The following is a 19,963-nucleotide window of genomic DNA, read 5'->3' on the forward strand; positions in this document are numbered from 1 at the left end:
TGTCTCTGCCTCTGTCTCTGTCTCTCATGAGTAAAATCAAATCTTTAAATTAAAAAAAAATCTCAGGCATTAACACACAAACTAGAGACACAGGAAAACAAGCTAATAAAGAAGAAAAAATGATAGGAAAATTATTTTAAATTGTTACATTTGAACAAACTGAAAAAAAATGACTGCATCACTCAAATACTCCCTTTTCACTATGAAATTTTAAGGAAGACAAACCTAAGTTATATAAGTTATCAGTGATTTTGGATTGTGTTGTCCAGCATGTCCAGCAAAAAGTTGACAAGAGCCAAAAATGTAAGACATTTATATGTACCTAATACTAGGAAGAAAATGTAAAACATTTATATGTACCTAATACTAGGAAGAAAAGATCAATGTTTTTGAAATGGAATTTAAGGTCACTTCCTGGTTATGGCTACCAAACATTTACAAATGGTGGTGACTGAAGAAGCAATGTGCCTCCAAAATTACTTTAATCTACACTATGAACTGTGGATATCAGATTCAGATATGAGCCACATAATGCATACTAAAAAGTTTGTCAAGTTGCCTAAAATCATGAATAACAAAAGGCATTACATGAGGGATGCCTGGATGGCTCAGCGGCTGCCTTCAGCTCAGGGCATGATCCCGAGGTTCTGGGATCTAGTCCCATAGCAGGTTCCTCACAGGAAGCCTGCTTCTCCCTCTGCCTGTGTCTCTGCCTCTCTCTCTCTCTCTCTGTGTCTCTCATGAATAAATAAATAAAATCTAAAAAAAAAAAACAAACAGAGCATTACACAAGTATTTATAAGAAAATGAGGAAGTGGACACACTTCAATGATGTTTCGTACACTTCTATAATAAACAGGTTTGTCAGACTGGCAGGTCAGAAAGAGAAAATCAGGAGACGGAGGCCTATGGTTACTATAGTGAGAGAATGCCAGTGTACTAGTCAAGGGACAGGCCAAATTTTAGTGAGCTGAACAATCAAAACATAAAACTAAAAAAAAAATCTTCATTCATAATGAACAAAGAATAAAATATATAGAGATAAATTTAACAAAAGAATTGTAAAAGTTGAACTCTGAAAATTGCTGAATGTTTTTTTTTGTTTGTTTTGTTTTTTGCTGAACGTTTTTAAAAGAAATTAAAGACTTAATAAATTGAAACACATCTCATGTTCATGGATCAGATCACAATGTTTTAAGATAGCAGTCCTCAAATTGATATACAGATTAAACATAATCTCAATCAAAATTCTAGCTGCCTTTTTCGAAGAAAATGACAAGCTGGATCCTTAAATTCATAAGAAAATGCAAGTGACTCAGAACAATCTTGAAAAAAAAGAATAAAGGAGATCTCATACTTTGCAACTTCAAAACCTACTACAAAACTAGAGTAATAAAGAGAGTGGGTTAAAAGCATACAAATAGATCAATGGAAGAGAATTGAGAATCCAGAAATAAAACTTTGTATTTAAGGTCAGGTGGTTTTCAACAAGGATGCCAAGACAATATAATGCTCAATGAGTAGTCTTCAACAAATGGTGATTTACAACAGATATCCAAAGAGTGAAACTGGACCTTTGCCTTCCAACATATACAAAAAATAATTCAAAAAGGATCACAGAGTTAAAACTTTAACTCGCAGTAAGTGTTAAAACTTTAATACTCTTAGGAGAAAACATAGGTGTAAATCTTAATGATCTTGGGTTACGCATGACATGAAAAGTACAAATAATAACAGAAAAAAATAAATTGGACTTCATAAAAACTAAAAATATTTGTGCTGAAAATCACACCTTGAAAAAAGTGAAAAAAGGTAACTCATGGAATGGGAGGAAATAGTTGCAAATCAATTATAAGGTGCTTATATCCAGAATTTAAAAAAAGAACACACCCAATTATAAAAAGATGAATAACCCAACTTAAAAATGGGCAAAGGCTATGAATAGACATTTCTCCAAAGAAAATATACAAATGGCACATAGAAAGATGCTAACATCATTAGCCATTAGAGAAAAGCAAATCAAAATCATGAGACACCATGTCATATATCCCCTAGGAGAACTATTTAAAGTCAGATAATAAGTGACAGTAAGGATATAGGGGAATTAGAACCCTCATTGACTGCTGGTGCGATTTTAACATGATGCAGCCACTACTAAAGATAGTTTGGTAGCTCCTAACTGTGGTGATGGATGCACAACTTTATGATCATACTAAAAAACACTGAATTATACACAATATATAGGTGAATTACATCTCAATAAAGCTATTAAAAACATAGACGATAAATTTTTAAAATTTAGTGAGCTGATGAATAAGAAGTAAGGAAGTAGAGACTAGAATGTGGAATGAAAAGGTTTTTATTTCTCTTTTCTTAAGCTGGAAGAGACCTCTGGGGGTGTTAAATGCTAATTGGAAGAGAAGACAAGTGAGCTGGAAACAGCCACAAGACAGTTCACATGATCAAGGACACAGAAAGCAACCCTCCTCCTCCAACACACAGGCTTCTAGAGCCTTCCTATCCAACCCATCCCTCAGGCAGTTTGTAACCTCCTTGTGTCCCATCTCACGCTACTTCAACCCCACCTCACTGTGTGCCCTCTCCCCACTCCAGGATTGCCCTTGCAATTTCTAATTCTTTCCCTGCACTAAACAAAATGAACTCTCTAGCTGCTGCTCCCAAACTTGCCTGCCCACTCCGAGTAGCTCTAGCAACAGACAGAGGCCAGAGAGTCAAATGAACTTTTTAAAAAACATCCTAGCCTCTCTGGAAAGAACACACAAGACTTTGTTTAGGCTTTTATTTCCTCTGGGGTACAACTCAGTGCTTCTCTGGGTTTCCAAATTGGAACCAAAGAAAACTCTACCTATACTGATTAGGGAAGTGAGGTCCAAAGAGGAATTAACCCAGAGTTGGCCCAAGGAAGGAGTGGGAGAAGGACAGAGAAGCTGATGCTTTGATTCAAATGGACTATCCAGACCAGGGAAGGCAACCTGGAGGGAAGGGTGGACAACCGTTTGAGCTGATGGCAAAGGCCTGACATTGCTCCCTCGCAGATCCCAGGACAGAGTTAGGACCTCTACAGCATGAATGTGAAAAGACAAGGGATTTGCCAAGGTCACCACTGATGCCACAGCTCAAGAGCAGTGGTGAGCTCCCTGTGGCTTACTTCACTTTTCCAAATCACCAAGTAGGAGAGCAGGTCCTGAATGGTCTGCAAGCCTCCAGCCTTTGCCCCAACCATCAATTCATCCCAATTGATGAATTGTAACACTGGCTCCCTAAAACACTGCTCTGAACACACCACAAACAGTCACAGCTCTCCACTTAATGAAAGACTGACTCTTAACTCTGGTACTCAGTGTCTTTGATGACTCAGTTGTGATCATGCCTCAAGACAAAATCTTCTTTCAATGACCACACCAACCCTTCTACACATGCTTTACTCTGAACTCCTGCTATATGTACTTGTCATCCAGCCCTGGTTATAGGTTAATTTATCTCTATGTTCTGTCTCCCCCTCCCCCCCATAAACTATAAGTATCTGAGGGCCAGAGACTATATCTTATGTCTTTGGATCTGATCTGCCTCTGATTTTTCACAGTATTCAATTAATGGTTCTTGAGACAATGGTGATGACCATAAATCACAAGGATATACTGAGTACCAACTGTACACGGGGCTCTGTCCTAGGCACTAGAACAAAGAAATGTAAATAAAGAAATTATTCAATCATCCAACAAATTCAATCATCCAACATACCAGGTGCTATGGCACATTCAGAATTTTATTTTTATATATCTCTCAGAAAGCAGAGAGAATATCCAATGAATTCAAAGGAAGCTCAACTTTAATGCCAAAATCAGGATCTATTCTTACACTAAAAATGTAAAATTTCACTTAAAAATGAAAAAAAGCCAGCTTCCAATTATTTTACCTACTTGAGTTAACTAGAGATAAAGATAAAGGAGGACATATTATATGTGTAATCATCATTATAGATCACAAAGTAAAATCCAAACACAACTCCATGTGTATCAAGTCATGTGTGCCAAAATTCGTACTTACATAATTTTAAGCAAAAGACACATGTCTTACAACTAAAAATGGCCAGGAGATTAGGAATCTTTAATTCTTTACTTTTGATCTCCATATGAGTTACAAACAGGTAGAGAACATATTTGAAAATCATTCCCTGAAGGAAAAATAATCACTTATACAGAAATGGAAGAGTTGTTAATAAACAAGGAAAAACTGTACATCACAGTAAACATGCTCTGGAGTGTTGTGTACATATGGGAAAAAAATAAGTACTGCACACAAACCACTACCAACAGTTATCTGCAGGGGATGGAATTCAGGACATTTCATTTCTGCTAGACATTTCTCTGTGTGTGTGCATCCACTAAGATGCACATACTTCTTGAACCAATGAGCACTTAAGTAATCAGAAAAAAAAGAAAAGTGTAGGTTCTGGGAAACAAAATGGAAGTTTCCTCACAATTCTTTCTCTCTGAACTGGAGTAAGTAAAAAAAAAAAATTACAACTCCGTTTCTTCCGTTAAAATAACAATGAGCTGCTTCTTCATGAACAATGAAGGCTCAAGTTTACACATTTTGTCCAATACTTCTATCATATTATTCTAAAGGTAGGGTCTGTTTATCAGTAATGTCTGTATCTACAGCCTTAGCACAATGTCTGGCACAGAACAGATAAAAAGGGCTTGGACCCATGGGTCTTTATAAATCAAGAGCTCTTGGGGCAATTTTACCAGCTCTCCTTAGGGTACACAGGGGTGCTGTACAAGTAGAAAGGCTTGGGGAAGGATGGGGCCTCTGCATTTTGCTTTGAATACATTTCTTGGCTGCCACCTCTTTCCTGTTGCTCTTAACAATTTTACTTCATGTATTAGCATTTTGCAGATTTGACCTCTTGTTCCTTCTTCATACACTTCCTTCACTCAGCTTCTGGAACCCTATACTCTCAGTTACAGGCACTGGGGACACATACTACCTCACTGGTCATTCTTCACATTCCTTTGTTGATTCCTCCTCTTCTCCCCAAACTCTCAAGGTTCTTTCCTTATCACCTTTCTGTACCACACTCATTCCCAAAGTAACCTAATTCAGTCTCCGGCTTTAAATGACTATCTATATGCTAATGACTATATGCCAAAGACTCCCAGATCTTTTTTTTTTTTTAATTTATTTATTTGAAGGGGGGGGGAAGGAGTGGGGGAGGAGGAAAGGAAGAAGTTCTCAAGCAGACTTTCCACTGAACACAGAGCCCAATGCAGGGCATGATCCCACGACTCTGAAACCACGATTTGAGCCAAAATCAAGAGTCAGACACTTAACCAACTGAGCCACCCAGGCACCCCAAAGACTCTCAGATCTTACTCCCAACCTGGAGCCCTCTCAAGCTCTAGATTCACATACCCAACCCTACTCTATATCTCCATTTGGTTGTCTAGTACACACTTGTTTCAAAATTAGCATATTCAAAACTGAACTCCCAAACAGCCCCCAAACCTGTTCCACCCACCACCTCCTCCGTCTCAGAGTCACCTGTGACTGTTTTCTCTTCTCACATGCCAGATCCAAATCATCAGCAAATCCTCTTGGCTCTACCTGCAGAAACTCCGGACTTCAAACACTTCTCACCACCTCTCCTGTACAAGCCTGGTCCCAGCCACTGTCACCTCTCACCTGGATCACTGCAACAATCTCTCAGAAGGTCTCTGCCTCTACTCCTGCTCCTTTACAGTCTATTCTCCACACAGTAAGCACAGTGACTCTTTAAAGCATAACTCAGACCACACCATTCTGCTCAAAACCCTGAGGTGCTTATTACATATTTCACTCAGAGGAGAAGTTGCTACAAGGGCTCATACAGCCCTGCATGACCTGGCCCTAGTGTTCCTTTTTGGCTTCATCCCACTACTCTCCCCTCCCTCACTCCACCGTACCCAGACTGCCTCCTTGCAGTTCTGGGGCTAGGCCGGGCCAGTCACTCCCTTAGGGCGTTAGCCTAGAACACTTCTCCCCCAATATCCACATGGCTGACTCCCTCATCTCTTTCATGTCTTTACCTAAATGTCACCTCGGAAAACTGCAACCCAACCTTATCTCTCACCAGTACTCCCCAACTCTGTACCTTGTTTTTTTTTCTCTTTTCCTAACTCTTATCATCTCCTAACATCCTAATTGATTTTTAGGGGGGCTGTTGGTTTGTCTTCTCCCTCAAAAATGTAAACTGCATTAAGGCCAGGTTCTTTGATTTTCCTGTTACTCCCCAGGTGCCTAGAACAATTTCTGGGTGACGAATGAGTGTTTGCTCAACAAATGAATGGATCTTAGGAGGCACAAGAGGAACTAAATAATATATAGCACCCCCTACCTCCACTCCTGTAACTACTCATGGGAGGAAAAAACTAAGAGGTAGAAATCATCCAGTCTGAGGAGCAATAGGGGATGGGGATTTATAGGTCTTTCCTTTTCTGTGATCAGCTTTCTGGGCCACATCTCGGTCTATCCTTAGCAATTACCATATGCTGTTACTATTAGTGAGTTGCTGGCATTCAGGATTTAACAAATGTCTGTGCACAGTCCATGACTACAAAAACACTGCATCTGTAGAATAAGTTCAAATCTAAAAATCTACTGTTCTTAACTCATAATCTACCAAGATCACCAAAGTCAGGGTCCTCTGAGGTGGGGGATATTCTAGTAGAAGATGATGGTACTACACAAATGAAAATGTTATTAGGATAATCTATTAGGAATGAGGTGGTAACTACAACCTAACAACGTAAGGTCATCTACCAGATGATTAACAGTGAGGAATGCAGGTCAGCTGCTGGGTAAAAAATCCACAAGCCACTCAAACTATCTAAAGGGAACAACACATGACACTACTCACTTCCTGAACTGAGTCTTGGAACTGCTTTATGGCTCCATAAATAGCTGCCAAATTATACCACAGATAATAAAGATTTCATTAATGTAGAACTTTATGATTATGGCCAAACTACAGCCAGTACTAAAAATGATCTACCAACACTAAAAGAACAATTTTTACCATGACAAGTAGGAGGCCTTGCTGGTGTCATGGACTTTTCCATTTGTTTTTTTCATTCTACTCAGAGGAAATTAACTAAATTCTTCTAAGTGACAAAGATTGGAAATACTCTTCAATACCAGCATCTATTCCTTTATTCAGCAAACATAACCAAGTGCATAAAGGGCTGTGAAAGAAGGGTACTGGAATCAAGCAAGCCCTTGCCTCATTGAGTACACAGTCTGAGGGAGAAGAGTTGTTGACAAAATAACTGTGAGACAAGTGAAAAAAGAGACAAGTGACAAAGGGGGTGCAGAGTGTTACTGCAGGAAGGACTAATGTGAGAGTGATGAGGGAAAGCTCTTCTAGGAAAGTACTGTTTTAGTAGAGATCTCATGACTGAGCAGCTAGCTAAGTGAAGAGGGGTAGGATGAGGTAACAGGGCAAAAGAAACAGCATGTGCAAAGGCCCTGAAGCAGAAGGAAGATGATAGATAGATAGATAGATAGATAGATAGATAGATAGATAGATATAGGTAGGTAGGTAGGTAGGTAGATAGATAGATGATAGATAGATAGATAGATAGATAGATAGATAGATAGATAGATAGAGATAGATAGGTAGGTAGGTAGGTAGGTAGGTAGGTAGATAGATAGATGATAGACAGACAAGAACCAAAAGGGATAGTAGTGGTATACCTGAGGCTGAAGAGAAAAGATAGAAGCCGGATCATTTAGGGCCCTGCATCCACACTAAAGACTAAGGACTCTGGCCTCTGGGCAATGGGGAACCTTTGAGAGGTTTTGAGGAGGAGAGTTATCAGTTTTGTTTTTTGTTTCTAAAACTATCAATCAGCTTTAGTTTAGAGAATGGGCAACAAGAATGAATTTGGAAAGGCCAGTTTATCAGATATCCAAGAACTCTTCCTTGGAGGATGGTGATGGTAGGATGGAGAAAAATGAGCAGAATTAAGAGAATATTTAAGAAATACAACTGGCAAGACTTAGTGACAGATGAGATTTGGAGAGTGAGAAAAAAGTATGCATCCGGGATTTCTGGTTTGACCAAATACCTCTGAAATGAAAGCCTCTTCAAATAAATAACATATGTCTGTGTAGGAAAATCGTCCTAATATGTCAATAAAATGAGCAACTGGTTTTTCATGATAGGCTAAAAGCTTAAGCTTTTTATTTTAGAAATCCCATTGCAATCAAAATAACTTGACAGAGAATCCTCTTAGCTGTTTTTAAGTATTTACAGAGACATGTAAAATTATGAATTAGTTATTAAGCTACTAGCTTTTGACTTTAACCTGAGTTGTGAAACTGCATGACTTTGGGCCTACCATTAAACCGCTCTTGGTTTAGTTTCATTATTCATTTGAAAGAAAAAAAAAAAAAACCCTACAGATTAAGATTTAACATTCTGCTCTTGACATGACTGATGTTTACATGTTACGCACTACTACCGTATTCTAGCTCAGGGACTTTATGCATGGCTCACCAAGTGCTTTCTTTCTCCCTCCTCTGTCTAGCTAGTTCTTTACTAGCCCAAAACAATGCAAAATTATTTCTCTTAAAAAGGCTTCTTAAATTAGGTAACAAAATGGCTTTTGCCCCAAAGAGTAACTCCTCACAGGCCTGGGTACGCTGATGTGCCTAACTCCACTGCAGCCCTTTTAAAATGCATCATAATGAAAGAGAGTCACATACATCATTTACGGCTTATTAAATACGGTATCTTTGAACACTTGTCTCCTGTCAAAACTTGGTTCCCAAGAGAAAATCAGATCTGGGTACCATTTTTCAGTTACACTTGCTCTGCAACATCACCCACTTGCAGGAGAGGACATTTCCAGTAATTGTAATACTACCCTCATCAGTTTCCTTAACGCAAATTCAGTTCCAGGGAAGCCAGAATAATCTAGGTCGAGCCACGCTGGGGGCAGCATGGAATGTGTTCACTGTAAAATAGATGTCACTTCGGAAAATATGTAGGAGAAAAATTAAAAGTGAAGCTGCAGCTGAAAACAAAACAAACCAACGAGAGCGAGCCAGGAAATTCAAACCCATCTCTACTGTGTGAGTCCTGCCCTGGTTTCATTTCTGGACCTTCGTCCCCCGTCATAAACGACCAGGATCATGAGAAATTAAACAGCAGCAGCAGCAGCAGCAGCAGCAGCAGCACCGCTATCACCTTGAATTTCGAAAGTGAAAAGGGAGGTCGCTGCGATCTCCTTTCTAGGTGTCGCTATCCGTAAGGCTCTGCCAGCGGGTACCTGCTACGCGTGGAGGAGACGTCCCTTCCCTCTCTGTGCATGCGAGGGCTGAAAACATAAACATTCCCAGGTTTAAAGGACAAAAAAAAAAAAAAAAAAAGAGAGAGAGTCAAAGATGAGGCTGGGGATTGAAGGGCTGCTCCACCGGCAGGAATCCAGACCCAGGTGAGGAAAAGTCATGAAGGAAGCAGAAAAGAAGGAGCCCCCTGAGGTCAGACGAGGGCTCGGGGAGTGTGGAGGGGGGACAGATGGACAGGGCTGGTGTCGGTGGCGGGGGCTGCGGGGAGCCCAGGCGGTGCGGTAGCCCTGGCTGGACAGGCCCAAGAGAGGAAAAAGGGGACAGGGCGCCCCCGCCAGGGCCTGGGGGGCTGGGGGGGCGGCGGGGAGATCCTCACCTTCGTTTTAGTCCGGCTGGCCTTGGCCTTGGCCCGGCGCGGGGGCCTCACCGCCTCGGCCATAGACCCTGCGGCAGCGCCGTCGCCGTTTGTTTGTGTCAAAACCCTGCGCTTCCCACCACCTGCGCGGTTCCGGCCTCCGGGCTTAGCACGTGACCGGATCTCCACCAGTCCCGGGGAAGGGGCGGTGGCTCAGGGACGCTACGGGCCGCAGCGGAGGACAAATCACTCCAAGGAGGCGTGGTTTCCCCCCCTCCCCGCTGCAGGAGGTGGCCACGCCCCCTTCCGCCCAGGCCCCGCCCCCGGCCCGAGGCTCCGCGCGTGCGGGTGCGGCCCTAACTCAGCCTCCGACAGGTGGTGCGGCGCTGGCGTGCGGGCTCCCGCCGGGTCGAGAGTCGCGTCTGACTCCCGCCCGCACTCAGTGTGGACCCCAGGTGCCCTGGCACACCTCACCCCCGCCGGCTTAGAGGAGTCCGGGGAGGGCTGTTTGTGCATCTTGTTTGCACCTGTAGTTAAGATCCGGTCCGTCAGCCTCAATCTCTGCTCTGTGATGTAGCCTTGAGATTTGCACCTCGGTTTCCTCTTTTGTGAAGGGAAATGATGATACTTGGTGAAGATTAAATGGGCTAATCCTGAAAGGTACCTGCAGAGCGACAGGCCTGTCTGTAAATGGATGTTATCATTACTAAGCGAATTGTCGGGCCCGAAAAGGACAAAGAAGAAGAAAGGCACAAAGGAGGGTCCTTGGTATAGATTTTTCGTACCTTGCTTCATTTTTAAGTTCCGGATGTTAAAAACCTGGCCCCGTCTCCCTTCCGCAGCTGTTCAGTTTCTTCTTTCCAAAGCATTAGTGCCTCTTAAAATACTATATAATTTGCTTTTATGTTTTTATCTGTCAGCTCCTCCAGAAAGTGAGATCTTAAAGGGAAGCGTTCTTTGTTTTGTTTCCTCCTGTATCCCACAGGCCTTCACAACACTGGCCAGCTTATAGTAGATGTTCAATAAATATCTGATGAATAGAACAAATGAATGCCAGTCAGTTGCTTTGTCCGGTGATGGGGTGAGATAGTTGAGATGGCTTACTTGGGAGGAAAATAAGATTATCCACTCACAAGTAGCATATCCTAGAATGAAAAATCCAGGAATAGGACATGAGAAATGGGAAGCACTTCAGAGATGTACACAGCACAGTGACTTGTTTCTGAGCTATTTGATAATATAGAATACAGTTTCATGTATTTTGAAATCTTCAAATCCTCAACAACAAAAAGTTATCAAGCTACTGAGGATACACATGCACTTTGTATATCCTGGTATATGTGTGTTTATTTATTTATAATGGGTGAGACTTGGCAAATATGAACAAAATCTTTATGCCACTTTTACTACCCATTACTTTTGCTGGTATTTCTCCAGGTCTGTAGTACCTTTCTGGTTTTGACCAATTCAAATCCTTTTTGGCCTTCAAAGCTCTCTATGTGTTAGCTACTACTTAGCAAAACAGAACTAACCCTACCTTCACTTCCTGTGGTTTACAGTTTAGTTGGGAAGCAGACACAATGCATAGATAAATTGCGATAAATATATCACAGCCTAAAGGGGAAAGCTGCATACTTTACATTTATAAACTGAACTTTGTAAAAAAAAAAATATGTGTGTGTGTATAAAGAGAAAGAGAATAAGAATATAGATGTAGTAAAAAAATATATATATACACATATAAGTATACATGCTTATATATATACTTATATGAATGTATGTATAAGTATATATGTATGTATATATACATATATACTTATGTACATATGTATAAGTATATACGTATGTATATATGTATAAGTACATATATACTTATATCCATATATAAGTATATAAGTATATATGTATATAAAAAAGAAACTGAACAACTGAGGAAGGGAGACGGGGCCAGGTTTTTAACATCTGGAACTTAAAAATGAAGCAAGGTACATAAAATCTATACTAAGGACCCTCCTTTGTGTCTTAATACTGCAGTATTAAATTTAATGTAGATTAATTTTTTTCTGTGGCCTGAACTGACCAGCAAAACTAACCTACAGTAATAAATTCAGTTCATATATATATACATATACAAGTATATAAGTATATGTATGTATATATAAGTATACTTACATATAAGTATATATGTATATATGTATATATAAGTATACTTATATATAAGTATACTTATGTAAGTATATATGTGTATATATGTATATATATAAGTATATAAGTATACTTATATATACTTATATATATATACTTATACATATATGTATATATACAAATATACTTATATACTTATATATGTGTGTATATATATATATGAACTGAAGTTATTAGACCTTAATACTGTAGATTAGTTTTTTGGTTTTTTGTTTTTTTTTCTGTAGGTTAGTTTTGCTGGTCAGTTCAGGCCATAGAAAAAAATTAATCTACATTAAGTTTAATACTGCAGTTTAAAATGTTTGAGGGAATTTTTTTTATGTATTCATTCATGAGAGACACACAGAGAGAGAAGCAGAGGCACAGAGGGAGAAACAGGCTCTATGCAGGGAGCCTGACATGGGACTCGATCCCATGTCTCCAGGATCATGCCCTAGGCTGAAGGCAGCGCTAAACCGCTGAGCCATCGGGGCTGCCCCGTTTGAGGGAATTTAAATCACAAATGGGGCTGTTTAACAAAATTTGGTCTCTTAAATTTGAATGACCAAATGTTAAAGTTCTCCCTTGAAAGTGATTATTGAAATTTATTAGATTTATAAATAGAATGTTGAGCATTATACTTATGAAAAACTAAATTAAAAAATAAAAACTAAATTTTACAATGTATATGACTAATAAATTGAACATTAACTTTGAAATAATTAGTTCAAAAGATTAATTTCAAAAAACAAAATAATGGTAAATGTATTTTCTATGCACAAATGCTATCTGCAGAAACCCTAAAAAATTTACATTGACAACAAGTGTGGTTAATTACTGGCCTAATTTAGCAGTGAAGGGTATGCTACTATAGATCCTTGGGCAGTAATAATCACCATTTCCTGAGCTCTTACTATCAGCCAGGAACTATTCTGAGTACTTTTCACATAACTCATTTGGTTCTCGTAACAACCCTACAAAGTCAATTCTCTTGTTCTCATTTTATAGAGACAGACTAAAGCTCAGAGAAGTTAAATTATTTGCCTGCAGTCACACAGCTAGTAAATGGGGGAGCTGGGATTTGAACCAATGCAATCGTACAGTATAAATAGATTTTTAAGATAGATAGCCAGGCTTACTCTCTCTGAATGTGCAATACCCTAAACTTATACATTGGAGCCAAGATGAATATCAGAAATATTTCAATTTAAAAAAAGAAATATTTCAATTGAGAGATACTGGGTTATTCAGAATAGTCACAGCATTGTGGGTTATTGGTTTTATATATTTTTCTTTCCTTCAAAAAAATTCTATAATAATTTTAAATTATAATATTCTTAAATGTATCTGCAAACAACAAAGTACAGCATAGAAGAACATGTAATAGAAAGTTATCCCTCCTCTCTCTAGAGTTAACCATTGTTAACGTTCAGTATGCATCCTTCCAGGCTTTCTACACGTGTACAAATATCACATTCTTACATACTCAGTGTCTATGTATGTATTGCCCGTGACCTTCTAATTCATAAGTTTTGAATATATTTCCTTGTAAGGAAAATGGGTCTATTAATTTTTGCCTTAATTAATTAAATAGTCCCTAGATTTATTTAAACAGCCATCAAATTGTTTCTAATTTTTCACTATTAAAAATAATGCTGAGGGGGGCCTGGCTGGCTCAGCCAGTAAAGCATGTGATTCTTGATCTTGGGGTTGTAAGTTCAAGCCCCACATTGGGTATAGAGATTACTTTTTAAAAAATGAAATAAAATCTTAAAAATAAAAAACAATGCTTGCAAATGACCATACTTATATATTTTTGTGCATGTATGCTTCTGTAAGATAGATACCTAGCTGCAAAATTGCTAATGAAAGAAACATTCTCTTTTTTAATTTTAATAAATATTTACCTAGCAGCAATATCCACAACAGCCAAACTGGAAAGAGCCCAGATGTCTATCAACAGATGAATGGATAAAGAAGATGTGGTGTATATACAACGGAATACTACTCAGCCATCAAAAAAATGAAATCTTGCCATTTGCAACTATATGAATGGAACTAGAGGGTACAATGCTAAGTGAAATAAGTCAATCAGAGAAACACAATTATCATATGATCTCATTCATATGTGGAATTTAAGAAACAAAACAGAGGATCATGGGGGAAGAGAGGGAAAAATAAAACAAGATCAGAGAGGGAGACAAACCATAAGAGACTCTTAGTCATGGGAGTCAAATTGAGGGTTGCTGGGAGGGGTGGAGAAGGGATGGGGCAACTGGGTGATGTAATGAGCACTGGGTATTATATAAGACTGATGAATCACTGAACTCTATCTCTGAAACTAATTAAATTTAAAAAATAAATATTTACAAAATTTCCTTCCAATGGGTTATATTCATTTTCATTGCAGCTTTCAGAATTTAAAATAATTTTCAATCTCATGAGAAAAATTCCAATTTAAAACAAATTACCAGGCATTCATAAAAGGAGTAGTATTTGCCATAACAGGGGTTCAGTGAAAGCTGCTTCAGGAATGAGCCCTGGGGTAAACCTTTCTCAAATGCCCCTACAAAATTAGATTCCAGAGACTCTGTTGCCATCTGGTGGCAATTCTCCACTGGCGACACCTCCTGACACGATTTCCGAGAAGTCCTTCATTCTACAGTTAATTACTTCCTCAATCTGTATGAGGCATTAATTATTTCATCATTCATGATTACTAAACATATTTTTAAGAAAACTATGAAGAAATCATGTTACTTCTAAAGTTTTCAGTTTCTTGAAACAATTAGCTGGCGGTGCAAGTACCAAAAATACCCAGCCAGCATTTCTTTTTGGAAGACAGGGTCTCTTCTGTTAACACTTTTGCTTCCATAGGAAGCAAAACACATAAAACTTATCTTTTTTCTATCATTTCCTCTCTCATAATCTTCCCCATTTAAAAAACAAAAACAAAAAAACAGTTAAATGGCATAGAAATGGTTAGTTGTTTGCACCCTCAAGGCATCAGGTATTGCTGGTGTCCCACTCATATCTCCTTGGCATTTATGACTTCCGAGTATGCAGATCCAAATGCCAATTGTCACATATTTGCCTCCGAGCCACATGTATGTCAGGCTGAAGATGCTAGGGAAATACTGCATTCCCCTAAATTGAAAGCGGCCCTCAACCAGTGACAATGGGAGTTGGCATATAAATACAACTATGAATTGAATTGTTATCTCTCAAATTCGTATATTGCAGTCCTAACTCCCAGTACTTGAGAATGTGACCTTATTTGGTGGTAGGATCTGGAGAGACGTAATCTTTTTAAAAGGAGGTCCTAAGGGTGGGCCCTAATCCAGCATGACTAAGTATCCTTATACAAAAGCAGCATTTGGACACAGAAACATGCATAGAGGTAAGATGACCATCTACTAGGCAGGAGAGAGGCCTAGAACAGCTCCTTCCACCACAGCCCTCAGAAGAAACCAGCTCTGCTGACATCGTGACTTTGGACTTCTAAACTTCACAACTGGGAGGCTGTTGGTTAAGCCAGCTGTCGTGTGGTATCTTATTATCACCACTTTAGAAAACGAATACACATACCTGACACCTGTCATGGACTAACACTGCAATCTGTGTTCTCTGCTGTTCCCCAGAGTCCCCTGTGGGATTCAGCTCCAGTTGCTTGCCATGGCAACTTCCTTGATAACATAGTCTTTATTCACTTCCCTCTCTTCCCTTTTTCACTTCTCGTTTCACTGCTAGTGTGCTCTGGGTTCATCTCCTAAATGAACTACTTGATCTCAAGTCCTGGTCTCCAGGCCTCCTCGAGGAACCCAGATGAAGACAGTATCAGAATAGTATCAGATACTGAAGACAGTATCACCCTCAGATGTGAGGGTGGCATTCTGGAATCAGCCCCCTTCCCAGCCAGACAGTAACAAGGATCCCATTGCTTATGGAAGTGGAGCGGTGGTAGCTGCCAAGCTGAAACATCACAATTATCTTGGCCTTATATGTGGTGATTCAGGGCAGGATTCAGGGGGACAGGCTTATGCAACACCCCTGACATTTGAGAGCTATGGGGTCACACGTAGTTCTAAGGACCACAGAGTGGGTTGATTGTCGACTGCTGTTGGTGTACCAAAGAAAATACAAGTTCAGGTCACTAGGACTAACTAACAAGAAAGCCAGAAAGCCTCTATGGTAACATGTACAGAGAAGCATTTTGTAAATGTTATGAAGGAAACAGGAACATGAAATAATGCTACTCTAAACTAGTTTATCCAAAAATAAAAAAATAAAATATAAATAAACTAGTTTATCCTTATGTAGACCCCCTGAGTCAGGTCCAGGGGGTACATTCTGGAACAGGTGGAGGCAAATCCAGGCAGATGGGCAATGCAGACGCTTCTTCCAACTTCCTGTGTTGCACCCATGTCTCTCCTTCCAGCTCTCACCTGTGGCCTCAGAGGAGGTTTCCTTCAACCCAGTGAATGGAGAAGAGCAAAAACACTCATGCCTGGTTCAACAGCAATCAAATCAAATCACCTCTGCATGTTCATTGTTGTTCACCTATATGTGGACTGCTGCTATGTGACAGCCCCACCCAGGGTGGAGAGAAGTGCTCCCAGAGGGCAGTGCATCAAGTGACACAGTGGGTCATCAGCCTGGCATGATGAGGAGGAGGAGCCTCAGGTAAGCACATACCCAGACTGCTGGGCAATGGGACACGACTTGACTGAATGATCAGGGAATGGGGTTAGAAGACTGAAAACAAAAGACTAGGCAACAGAATGTGAAATCCTTGTACCTTGTGTCTTACACCAGCACCCACAAGAAACTACTTGTCAAAGGAGGTGCAGAGCCACCCAATGGGTAGGAATGGCGTCTAGCCAGCTTCCATCCCTGATCACGCCAGTGGACTCATGAACAGAGTAGCTGTGGTAGCGGAGATGAAGACTCTGACAGGGGTCTCCACTGACCAGGCCCACCTTAGTGGCTACTGCTAACTGACCAATTAGCCTCTGAAGTTGAAGGTGAGCCCTAAACATGTTATCATCCCCCCAGAAGACCAACCAGCCACTTGGCAGAAAGTGATTCCATTGAACTCCTTCCACTTGAAAAGGAGCAGAGATTCACCTCTACTGGGATTGATTCCAAGAATAGATTCTCCTTCTCTGCTGGCAGGCAGCATCTTAGCCAGCAATGCTAACCAGAGGCTAAGAGTATCTCATGTATCATTATTTTAAAAAATTCCACAGAACATCACCTTAGACCAGTGTCTGCCAAATTGTTTTTCATTACCCAATGGAGCCTTTTTAGAGAATTTTTTCCCAATGCCACCCCCAAGAAATTTTAATACCATAGTTACACTGTATCTCTGTATATGCACCATGTGTGTATCTATGCTTTAGACACAAGAAGAGTAAGATTTGTTTTGCCCACCAAGAACCAATTTTCACCCCACTGTGAGCAAGACTGTCCCCACTGAGAATGTACACGTTACACCAAGAGTTGCACTTTACAGTGAAGTTGGTACAACCATGGGCAAGTGTCCATGGGCTCTACCTTGTATATATACTATATACCACATTCACCTAGAAGCTGCTGTCCTGAGAGAATGTCAGAATGGTCTTATAAAGGTGTGGCATCTTAAGAATACCTTGCAGGGTTTGGGGTGCTGGTCCTAAAGATGAAGTCTTATGTGGTACTTCTATGATCACAGTATGGTACTGTATGTTGACTGCAATAGGTAGAAAACACAGGTCTGGGAGCAAAGAGATAAGAAGAGTGGCCTCTGTCACCATAGATCACATTGACCCATTTGGGAAACTGATGTTTCTCATCTCTTCAACTTTAGTCTCTGCTAGACTAGAGCACCTGGCTCTCTGTGGTTGCCAGGAGATGCATCAACCAGGAGACACAGAGAGGTTTCCACTGAAGCTGTGACTGATGCCTAGTCATGCCAATAGACCAGCAAGAAAGGAGCAACTGTCCCAGCAGGAGTAGGCAGGTGATTATCATGAGGAAAGTGGGACAGGGAGGAATATATCTAGAACCCAGGAGTTTCACTGGGGTGCCTCTAAGTGTTGCCATGCCTGGTAACAAATATCCTTGACAATTTCAGCAAACACGGTCTGACAAGAGCCTGATAATCAGGGGCTAAGGGATGAGGGTTTGGGTCATCTCACCAGTCAAGCAACCTAGACAAGTAGTAGACTTGCCAAGTGTGAAGGGAATCTAGAATGTGTGGTTTAATTGGCTAAGGCTGCCATGTCAAAATACCACAGACCGAATGGGTTAAATAATAGAAATTCATTTTCTTGTGGTTCTAGAAGCTGGCAGTCCAAGACGAAGGTACTGGTTGGTTTCCTCTGAGGCCTCTCTCCTTGGCTTGCAGACGGCAAGCTTTCTGGTTGTCTTTCACAAGGTCATCCCTTTGTGCACACTCACTGTTGGTGTCTCTTTCTCTTCTTACACAGTCAGACTGGATTAGGGCCCCACCCCAGAGATCTCGTTTCAATTTAACCACCTCATTCAAGGCCTCATCTCCAAACACAGCCACATTCTGAGGTATGAAGGGTTGGGACTTCAACATGTCAATTTGGAGAGAGCTGTAGGCAGAGTACAATTCACTCTATAACAAGCTGGTAGAGGAAGGAGACGATGAATATCAGTTATAGACTCAGGACCATCTAGGAAGGGACTACAGCTTGGCATACTAAACCTCCTTGTCTCTGTGTATGTGTGTGTGTGTGTGTGTGTGTGCACGCGCACGAACTTGATGAATTAATGGCAGGGTGGAGTAAAACTCCTGCGGGCACAACTGGATCTGAGCCAGGCACAGGTCAGCCACTCTCAGGACACCACATCCTTTCAGTACTTGCCATTTCCTTAAACATCAGCCCATTTCCAACTGCCAGGAACTGCCCCTCCCAAGGACTCTCCAGGCAATCCCAATGCAGCCCACTCTGCTGACATTTCTGGATTTCTGGCAGGTCAGAAAGGCCAGGGAATTAATGCCTGTTGGGGGTGGCCCCCCACCAGTGACTGAAGGTAGCTGGGGAATGAACATCCCAGCTCCCTCCCCACCAGTGAACCATCTATGAGATATGTGTCCCACACTCTACCCCAGGAGTCCCCAGACTGAAGCTCCAATGCCCGCAGTGCTGACTGGCCTGATAATGCATGCTCTTCTGCTTCCCTTCCCTTCCCTCCTTCATCCATCTCCTTTACCTCCCCACCCCATACTGGTGCTTTCTGGGATTATCCCCCATAAAAAGGACCCACACTCAAATCCTTATCTCAGGGACTGCTTCCAGTGGAACTCAAATCAAGATACCTATAGTCTTGGGGTGCCTGAGTGTCCCAGTCGGTTAGAGGTCTGCCTTGGGCTCAGGTCATCATCCCAGGGTCCCGGGACTGAGCCCCAGTCAGGCTCCCTGCTTAACAGGAAGCCTGGTTCTCCCTCTGCCCCTCCAGCCACCTCATTCTCTCTGTCTCTGTCTGTCTCGCTCTCGCTCTCACTCTCAATCTCTCTCTCAATCTCTCTCTCAAATAAATAAATCTTTTAAGAAAAGACACGTACTGGGATGCCTGGGTGGCTCAGTGGTTGAGCGTCTGCCTTTGGCTCAGGTCGTGATCCTAGGGTCCTGGGATGGAGTTCCATATCAGGCTCCCTGCAGGGAGCCTGCTTCTCCCTCTGCCTGTGTGTCTCTGCCTCTCTCTGTGTGTCTGTGTGTCTCGTGAATAAATAAACAAAATCTTAAAAAAAAAAGATACCTACAGTCTTCAGGGTAGCTCATATTCACTAAATTTAATGTGTGTTTATTTGACTGGCTTCGTTCCCTTTACACTCCCATTTTCTTTCTCAGCTGGTTGTTTTCCCAGGCATGCTGTCCTCTAGCTACTAATTCTTTCATACTTACTACCCTGTGTCAAGTATTGGGAATACAGCAGGAAAAACTGACAGAGAGGGACCTACTGTCATTAAGGTTACTGTCAAAGAGGGAAGCCAGACTTTGAACAATTAATGAATGTCAAGAGTGAATCATGCAATATCATGGAAAATATGGGAGA

At 40.9% G+C, this 19,963-nt stretch overlaps 1 protein-coding gene across 1 annotated transcript in view; it reads right to left on the reverse strand.

Annotated features, from left to right (window-relative positions):
- The window catches only part of EPG5 (ectopic P-granules 5 autophagy tethering factor), a 103,546-nt gene extending 93,627 nt beyond the window's left edge, over positions 1-9,919 (reverse strand). Inside the window, exon 1 of the mRNA XM_077900642.1 lies at positions 9,734-9,919. Within this exon, the coding sequence (XP_077756768.1) occupies positions 9,734-9,796 (63 nt within the window). The 5' untranslated portion in view covers positions 9,797-9,919. The remainder of the gene's footprint in view (positions 1-9,733) is intronic.
- Between the last annotated feature and the right edge of the window lie 10,044 nt (positions 9,920-19,963).

The sequence above is a fragment of the Canis aureus genome, chromosome 6 (assembly GCF_053574225.1).
Source record: "Canis aureus isolate CA01 chromosome 6, VMU_Caureus_v.1.0, whole genome shotgun sequence".
Classification (NCBI taxonomy): domain Eukaryota; kingdom Metazoa; phylum Chordata; class Mammalia; order Carnivora; family Canidae; genus Canis; species Canis aureus.